The 9,476-nt window shown below is 43.8% G+C and overlaps 1 protein-coding gene across 2 annotated transcripts in view; it reads right to left on the bottom strand.

The window, feature by feature from the left end:
- Positions 1-779: 779 nt before the first annotated feature.
- MINOS1 (mitochondrial inner membrane organizing system 1) overlaps positions 780-9,476 on the bottom strand; it is a 32,448-nt gene continuing 23,751 nt past the window's right edge. Inside the window, exons 2-5 of one of the 2 annotated variants that reach the window (XM_025385485.1) lie at positions 5,267-5,314; positions 3,852-3,961; positions 1,778-2,024; positions 789-1,027 (exon numbers count right to left, since the gene is read on the bottom strand). In XM_025385485.1, coding sequence (XP_025241270.1) covers positions 1,818-2,024; positions 3,852-3,961; positions 5,267-5,314 — 365 coding nt within the window. In that variant the 3' untranslated portion in view covers positions 789-1,027; positions 1,778-1,817. Of the gene's footprint in view, positions 1,028-1,777; positions 2,025-3,851; positions 3,962-5,266; positions 5,315-9,476 lie in introns of both variants that reach the window. The other variant, XM_025385492.1, reaches the window with a different exon arrangement.

Genomic DNA, 9,476 nt, shown 5'->3' with positions numbered 1-9,476 from the left:
TCTTTTTATCCATTTATCTCTGCTGCTTACAAGAGTGTCTAGCTTACAGTAGATGCTCAATCAACATTTACAGGATACAGGGGCAAGTGAGATCGGGCTCTGCTTGTCTTACTTCTATGTTAAGGAGAAAGAAATAAGAAAGGCTGAGCTCTGGGGTTCTGTATATCGTCTGAAGAAATTGCTAAAATATGACTTTTGCATCTAGCATCCCTGGTTCAAGTGAAACCACAGGAACAAACTCAAAGGGGTTTGTCCTCAAACCTCAGCTGCTACGTGAAGACAAAGTTAACCCCAAACGGGCCCCTCCGGCCGGGTGGGTATGCCATGAGCTTTCCTCCGCCCTCCAGAGCTGAAGCTTGGACTGTCTCAAACTCTATGAAGCTGCAGGACTTGACTTCAGTGGAGTGGGCCATCCACACAGCCAGGATTCCTCCCCTGCTAATACAGCAGCAGTGGGACCGCCTCTCGGTAGGCACAGCTGAGATGTACCCTGCCAGGTCCCCAGGTGAGAACACATGAAGAGTTGCCACAGAACGAAAGGCGCCTTGAGACATCAGTCATCTCCATCAGGCCATGCAGCAGCAATCTTCAACTTCTGATTACGAGGCGGAAGCAGTTCTGAAAACTACGCATGAGGGGGCAAGTGGGAAGGAATACCCAAAGACTGGTTTCAGGGGGTTCTCAGAGGGGCTGTGAGCAGGTGGCTACAGCTGCCGGCAGTTCACACACAGTCCTCCTCAAGCTCAGAGACCAACGGTGAAGAAACTAAGGCCATGCAATGGGCTTCCTATTTTTGTTTAATTTATTTAAGACCACCTCCTTACAACTTCCAGAGAGAAAATACAAAACAAGAAACAGACTTGGTTTCAAATACATAACCAGGTGCTGGAGTTTAAAGCATCACTGATAACATTGTTACAGAAGAATGGCAGCTTACTCCAGGGCACTTCAGTATTCCTGAGGAATAAACATGATTTCTCTTGTCCTCCCGCTGGGATGTTCTCAGGTGAAGTCACTGCTCCTGCTCCTGTAAAGCAAGGACACTGAGCTTAAAACTTAACGCGGCGTTCTGACAACCCTCTCTAATTGCTGTATCAGGTCAGACCCAAAGAGCCAGAGGCCAAAACCTGATCACACTGTTTACATTAAAACTGTATCACAACAGGACTATGTACACCCCACCCAGGTTTCTAAGAGTGCCCCCTGGCCCCAATCTTACAGGAAGAAGAGTGGGAAATGAGTGAAACAGGGCCAAACCATCATGACCTGGATAACGATTACTAAAACCTGACAAAGGCGTCCCAGGGGAGCGGGAGAGCATGGTTCTAACCAGCCTACGAACTACATGGCCTTGCCAAGTTTCTCAACCCCGGTAAGAGTCGGCTTTCTCATCAGCTGAATGAGGATAGTAACATCTCTCACAAATCCACTGGCAGGTCTAGAGGGAAAGACTATTAATGATAAAGCACCCAGGATGGTCTTGGGGGCAGATCAGGCACTCAAGAGGCAGTTATCATAATAGGATGACACTGAATAAGCCCAAGTTGGGATTTTCCTCCATTTTTCAGGGAATGGAGGATGACAACATCAAGGCAGAGACTCCAGTTCAGATACAGTTACAAGGCCATTTTGGAGCAGGACACACAAATGTAAAAAATGGAGCAATATTTTCCACAGGAACTCCCAGTCATTAAATACATAATATGCATACAATCACCCCGAGCCATTATCCCTGACAACGCAGTTTGGAACAATGGAAATGTTTTAAGCAAAAGACCTGAAGGTTCTCTCTCTGCTCCTTTTGTTTCTCCCCACAATCAGCTCTGGTGCCAGGAAAGTGAGGAGCCAGGGAGCGGTGGAAAAGGCTGGCTGCCGGCTTCAGTGCCACGCAGCGGCGCCTCTTCTTGCACAGTCACAGTCCCTGTGATGACCTCACTCTTGGTTTGGCGCAGAGATGGCTCCGCTCCTCCCATCTCTCCAGCACCCATGGGCTGGCTGCAGGCAGCTGACGGTGTGAGCAGGTTCTAAAATGGCAGGTGCAGGGCCGTGGCAGGATACTGCAACTTCAGATTTGGTGGCCCTTGTGGCCACAGCTCCTGACTAAAATTAGGACATGCATTTGCACCACATTTTCCACTCTATTTGTTATTACAGTGGAACAATGGACAAGTCAATCACCCTTTTTGCGCTGGCCTCATCTACAACAACCAATGTTTCTATATATTTAGCACTTCACAGCTTAAAAACATTTTCGTGTGTAAATCTCACAACCACACTATAGGTAGAAATTATTACCCTCATTTTATGGAGGAAAAATGGAAGCTCAGAAGTGAAACAACTTAAGATTACACAGGAAGCAAGTGACAGGCTTGCACCCAGGTCTCCTGGCTTCTGTGCCCTTTCCACTGGCCCAGCTGCTGCCCCATTCACAGTGATTCTAGCCCAAGAGTAACCTGGAAAGCTGAGGCTTCTGTGCATGCAGGGAATGTGAAGCTGTTCACTGAGAATTGTGCTGCTACAAAGGTTATGCCTTGGTAAGCCTGAGGCCATCAGCACTTACCTCTAATAGAATAATTTACTTCGTTCATTCATTTTACATTTATTTGAGTGCCTATTTTGTTTCAGGTCCTGGAAATACAAAATAAGTGCCACCTCTGTCCTTGGGCACCAGCCTCCAATGTTCCTGTCATTTAAACCCCATAGTAACTAATCATCGAGTAAGGAAGACTGCTACACATGAAGCCCTGAGGAAGCCTGCCGCCCTCTTCCCTCTGGAGGTGTGGGTAAGAAGTTTCCAACTTGTGTGCAGCATTAAAAATCCACCTGAAGGCCACGCGCGGTGGCTCACACCTATAATCCCAGCACTTTGGGAGGCCAAGGCGGGTGGATCACCTGAGGTCAGAAGTTCGAGACCAGCCTGGCCAATACGGTGAAACCCTGCCTCTACTAAAAATACCAAAATTAGCCGGGCATGGGTGGCTCGTGCCTGTAATCCCAGCTACTCGGGAGGCTGAGGCAGGAGAATCACTTGAACCTGGGAGGCCGAGGTTGCAGTGAACCAAGATTACGTCACTGCACTCCAGTCTTGGTGGCAGAGTGATACTCCATCCCTCCAAAATAAATAAATAAATTAAATAAAATAAAAATAAAAATCCATCTGAAGGCAGGACTTCAGCGGAATCATGTGACACTTACAGTCGAGACTGCCTTCTTCAGTTAAAAAGCAGAACCATAGCCTGGCCAACATGGTGAAACTCCATCTCTACTAAAATACAAAATTAGCCGGGCGTGGTGGCAGGCACCTGTAATCCCAGCTACTCGGGAAGCTGAGGCAGGAGAATTGCTTGAACCCGGGAGGCAGAGGTTGCAGTGAGCCGAGATGGTGCCACTGCATTCCAACTTGGGCAACAAAGCAAGGCTCCATCTCAAAAAAATAAAATAAATTAATAAAAAGCAGAATCATGGCTGAGTCCCGGAAGTCTCTGGGTTTAGCTTAAGTATATGTGAGATGTTTATAGGGCACTCAGATCTTCAACGAAAAGTGCTACTTACAGATAGTTAACACAATCTACCTTACCATTGATGATAAACGTTCAAGCAGGTTCCTTAATTCCAATCAGCTAGCACATGAGTATGTATCTGAACACACATATGCATCTGAAGGCACAGGGGAGACTTTAGCACCAAAGCAGTGATGACATCACTGGAGGCCAAAGAGCAATTAGCATCTCAGAGTGGTGCCACAATGACACACATGGTTTACTCATTACATACAGTCTAAAGAATTCTTCAGGGGCTCAGGAGAAATCTTTTTCTTCTGAAAGAAAGACAAATATATATTCTGTACATACTTTGACATATTTTCCGTGTAGAAGATATGGAGCCTGGAAATCATGCTGACAGTTGGAGTAAGCCATTCCTAATCCCATGCCAGAACCGAAGGCTAATGGCCACATTCTTCCTAGTGAGCAGAAAAGGGAAAATCCCAATAGGGAACTATTAAGAGAAGATAAAGCTCCCCATCCTCTTAAATACATTTACTTAGGATTCAACATGCATCATACTAATGACTATCATAACCATACATTTTTATCAATGTTTCACAATGGCCCCAAAAAAGAGGTGTAAATTAGTGAAGTTACTTGTTTAGCAAATACTTGTTAAGTGCCTATGCTGATAAGTTTGAGGAAAAATAAGTAGTAAAGGCTGGGTGCGGTGGCTCATGCCAGTAATCCCAGCACTTTGGGAGGCCGAGGTGGGCAGATCACGAGGTCAGGAGATTGAGACCGTCTTAGCCAACATGGTGAAACCCCATCTCTACTAAGATACAAAAAATTAGCCGGGCATGGTGGTGCGTGCCTGTAATCCCAGCTACTTGGGAGGCTGAAGCAGGGGAATTGCTTGAACCAGGGAGGCGGAGGTTGCAGTGAGCTGAGATCGCACCATTGCATTCCAGCCTGGCGACAGAGCAAGACTCTGTCTCAAAAAAAAAAAAAAAGTAGTAAAATATGAAAACAGTAGATAAATCTTTTAACTTTTCTATATCAGTTCTAATCATCTGCTCAGTTTAACTAATATCTTAGCCAGTAAGATGCATGAATTCTAAAAAGATGTAAGCATTTTACCGATATTTACATGCTTTGATTATAGTAGTAAGTCATGGGGTTTACATAAGCCACTCTGTAAGTGATTCTTTCATATCAGCACTATGTGTTAATTATGATTCTCTAGTCAAGTATTTCCTACTGGTCTTCACAGAAAGAGGTCAAAAGGATCCCTCGGCATCTATTCAGTATCCAAACTTCAGAAGTTCTTCCACAGAATGAAAATAATATTGCCTGCCCTTTGCTTAGGAGAATTTTTGACCAAGAAGTATGTGTTTGGTCTACTTGTTTCTATTAACAGCAAGATTCTCATTTTCACTTCCTCTAGAAAAAAATTACAATTAATTAGAAATATCTGAGCATGCAGACTTGGCCAAATGACTCACTGGCATCAAGTACAGGCTTCTGCAATGATACCATATTTAGGATAACAGGCACCCTGCCTCAGTGCCCAGGGGAATGCTGGAAATGCCCAACCCATTTTGACCTCTTTCAAGTCCACATTCTTTATCTAATTCATTTTATAATGGGCTACCTAACCCCATAAATGGATGGGTTGACAACCCACAATTTGATGGGTTCCAATGTGTCCTCTGGAAGTGTCCCTGCTACATATATGTATACACTACGACATTATGTTGAAAAGACAGAGTGACACTTACTTTTAAAGAAGGTAAGTGAGAAAACAATTCCTAATCCAAAACCCGTACCTACAAAGAGGGAGAAAAGACATGATCAATCTCATAGCAGTAACTTCACAAAGCTAACATTAACATTTCTTAAATGTGCACATCGTAAAACAGATTTTCTTTAATAATTTGGTAGAGAACTAATTTTCTAATTTCTAACTGTCTTTATTTGTCAGAGGTTTTACTGATGCCTTTGGTTCTCCTGCCCAACAGGAAATAAAAACTTGACTCCCTGTTCTCTCTAGACAAGTTGCGGGATGTGGGGCAGGGAGTCGACCCTCTCTACACTGCTGGCAAGTGGCCTCCAGCATCCTGGGGTCTCCTACCAACCTCAAAGAGGGATATCACAGCCAAAACAGGAGATAGTGCCAACAGGGCGCTCCCTTGCCACCTCCGCACTTGGAGGAAGATAAAAAGCAGTAATCCAGAACAATTCCTAAAGGCTGCGCTATCACACAAGCCAGAATATCTAGGCAGAGGAAAAAGACGTCCCTCAAGAGCCGCAGATGAAGAAAATGACTTGCCCGAGGATGTTTAGTTAGTTGCGGCACAGTGATCCGGGCTCAAGTCTGCCAGACTCAATGATACTGTATCTGCCATGTCCAGACGTTGGATTCCTCTAGAGTTTCAACCCCTAAACAATTACTACCCCTCAAGGGAAATTGGAATGTCAAGATTTCCACTGCCAGTGAAATAACAGCCAAAACATGACTGTGCTCCCCATACAGCTCAGAATGCTAGACAACCCGGGTAGTAACAAGTCTTCACAAAGCCGAAAGGGCCTGTTAAATTCATTCCCAGACTAATCCTACCGCACAAGTCACAGACACAAGACGACGACCTGGTAGGTGTGATTCAAGAACCTCAGGGACATGGAAGCCATTGATACTGATATTCCTTGGCAAGATGCTGCTGTTGCTTGGCTTATAAAATGATACAGGTTCAATTTTAAGGCGATTTGCCTCACTCCTTGCAGCTGGAAGATGAGTAAGACAGTAAATTGGTACTAGAAAATGAGGTAAAGGATTTGGACTGGCTTACAGATTCCAAACCAGGCAATGGAATGGGGAGATAGGCCAGTAAAAACATAATGGCTTACAATCAGAGCTTTTGCTCTTCTCCATCTGGAGGCAATTTTTTGGCAAAGAAATCAAAAGCCCCAAAGGAAAATATTTCAGCATTTTTCTTGTCCCTCTGACTCCACGCCTGTCTCTTCTATTTTCCCCCAAGGAGAAAAAGCTATCTGATGCTCAACTTTTCCTAGCAGTAGACCAAGAATGATGCCAACTCCATTGCTAACAGTACCACTCAATCAAAAAGACGAGCAATGCTTTCACATCAATCAATATCAAGCAGAAAATCAAAATCTTTAATCTCTAGAATTCAGATATATGCCCAACCACCCAGTTTTGTTCCTATTATAGGCATTTATCTGCAAGTATAAATATGAAGTAAAAATAAACAGTTCAGACCAGCAAAAAGGAGTTATCAAAGAATGTGCTCTATGGTCTTAGTTCAGCTGGGCTGCTGTATCTTCAATTCTTAAGGGTGATTTTTCCCTCATTTCTGTATTTTTAAGACAAAAAGTAATAAGACTATTCTCTTCAGAAAAAAATAATTCAGAAAGTGATTTTTAATTGCAATGTTTTACTTAGAGTTAGCTATCTCAGTTACTTACAAGATAAACAATGGTGGAACCGCTGATGAGTTTTACAGATTCAAGTTCTCACATGCACAATTCTCTTTTAAAAGGCAACATGTTGCTTCAAAGAAGTCCCACCTGATCAGGGGACACCAACTCTGCAGCTGTTTCCACTAAAGATTGGCACCTCTAGGCCAGGTTTAGACTTCATAACAATAAAACATGAAAGGTTTGTCTTACAATAAAAACAAACCAACATGGAAAAGAGAAGAGTTTTCTCTGCCTTTGGCCACTTTTTGTTGTTGCATGACAAGCTCTTTTGAAGGAAAAAAGCCAAAGGAAAAAGTACAAAGCATTTTTCACCTTCCCTGGAAGCAAATATTTAACAATGAATACAGTTTATGTAACCCTGCCTTCCCCAACTTAAGCCTGTTCTCAAAAGTCCATGCTGTCTGAAATGACAAATAACCCTAAAGCAAAGAAATGCCTGATTATAGGCACACATCTTCCTCATGGCAGAGGCCAGTTGCGGGCGTGTGGTAGGGGGTGGGGAACATAACAAAGGAGCCTTATGGAATTAACATTAGGCACAGGGCCATGCTCTGAAACCATGCCTTTTGGAGAGGAAAAAGAATTGGCACATATTCCTCTAAAATGAAATTACTCCGAATCAGTCTAACCATGCAATTTAATGCATGCCTAGTGCCCAACAGAACATCATAAAACCGGCTAATAGATAAATACACATTTTTAAGAAGGAGCAATTCCTTAACATTTCATCGGATGGTATTTTAACAGTAAAAAGCACAGAGAACTCTGCGCCCAGTATATATACAATATATCAGTATATATACAATACTGATAAGATACAGAAGATAATAGGCCTTATCTTATGCCTAAAAGGATTTTACAACAAATTTAAAAGGAGAACAACCAATGGAGGTACAGCAATGTACACCTTAAGCCACTTTTTGGTAAGAAAAGGGGGAAAATGTATGTTGTTGGCCATTACAATTATGGACAATTTCTAATTGCTCGACACAACTGCATTTTACATTTAGAAAATTCTTTGTTCTCACCATGCCACAGATCATAAAGCTTTACCTCACTGCAAAGAATTAGAAGCAAACATAATCAGCAGGAATTAACAAGTAGGCTCTCTAATCTGATTGCAGTCTCGGGGCAGTAATGTATTTTGGATGTTAGCCCCTAACAGAACAAGTTGTAGTCACATATGCTCCTGTACAACCAACTTCACAAAAGTTCCAATTGCCTATGGACTTTCAATGAAGGAAGAACAACTCACTGAAGAGGAACAGAAACAGAAATTCACTTGGAAACATTTCTATAAAAGATCAAAGGGGAAAAAAGACTATAGACCCATTTCATCTATCAATAACTTATGGCAATTATAAAGACCCCACTCCGGCTTACATGTAACATTTTAAACAAGGCTCCTACATTCGTAAGCCTAAGGTATAGTTGTCAGTGCTACATTTTAAACTACATCTAAAAGATTAGTTAAAATAGCAAAGTAACTCCATTTTATTTTGTATAACTTACATCAAGATGCATGAGCAAAAACTTAAGTACCATATTCAACTGGCAGTTCACAAATATGAGAAGCTACAGGAATTACCAGTCTTTAAGATCCTAGAAGCCTTGTGCTAGAAAACTTCTTCATTCTTACATGTCTGAAAGAAAGGATCCAATTTCTAAATAAATGCTGAATGTACTCTCCTGCTGAGTGAGTGGCGAGAGCACTGATGCTGCAGCAAGACAGGCTGGGCCCAAACCGCTGCTCCAGTCCCTACAAGTCAGCTCTCTGACCCCAGGCCAATTCGTCAACCCTACCCAGCCAAAACCTGCTCATCTGTAGAGTGAAAACAACCTTACAGGGTTGCTACATTAGAAAAATGGAAAGTCTCGGCCGGGCGCGGTGGCTCAAGCCTGTAATCCCAGCACTTTGGGAGGCCGAGACGGGCGGATCACGAGGTCAGGAGATCGAGACCATCCTGGCGAACACGGTGAAACCCCGTCTCTACTAAAAAATACAAAAAACTAGCCGGGCGAGATGGCGGGCGCCTGTGGTCCCAGCTACTCGGGAGGCTGAGGCAGGAGAATGGCGTAAGCCCGGGAGGCGGAGCTTGCAGTGAGCCGAGATCGCGCCACTGCACTCCAGCCTGGGCGACAGAGCCAGACTCCGTCTCAAAAAAAAAAAAAAAAAAAAAAAAGAAAAATGGAAAGTCTCACCGGGCGCGGTGGCTCACGCCTGTAATCCCAGCACTTTGGGAGGCCGAGGCAGGCGGATCACGAGGTCAGGAGATCGAGACCATCCTGGCTAACACAGTGAAACCCTGTCTCTACTAAAAATACAAAAAATTAGCCGGGTGCTGTGGCGGGCGCCTGTAGTCCCAGCTACTCGGGAGGCTGAGGCAGGAGAATGGCGTGAACCCGGGAGGCAGAGCTTGCAGTGAGCCGAGATCGCGCTACTGCACTCCAGCCTGGGCGACAGAGCGAGACTCCATCTCAAAAAAAAAA

The sequence above is a fragment of the Theropithecus gelada genome, chromosome 1 (genome assembly GCF_003255815.1).
Source record: "Theropithecus gelada isolate Dixy chromosome 1, Tgel_1.0, whole genome shotgun sequence".
NCBI lineage: Eukaryota > Metazoa > Chordata > Mammalia > Primates > Cercopithecidae > Theropithecus > Theropithecus gelada.
The sequence above is the reverse complement of the archived record's forward strand: the minus strand, read 5'-3'. Positions and strand labels throughout refer to the sequence as shown.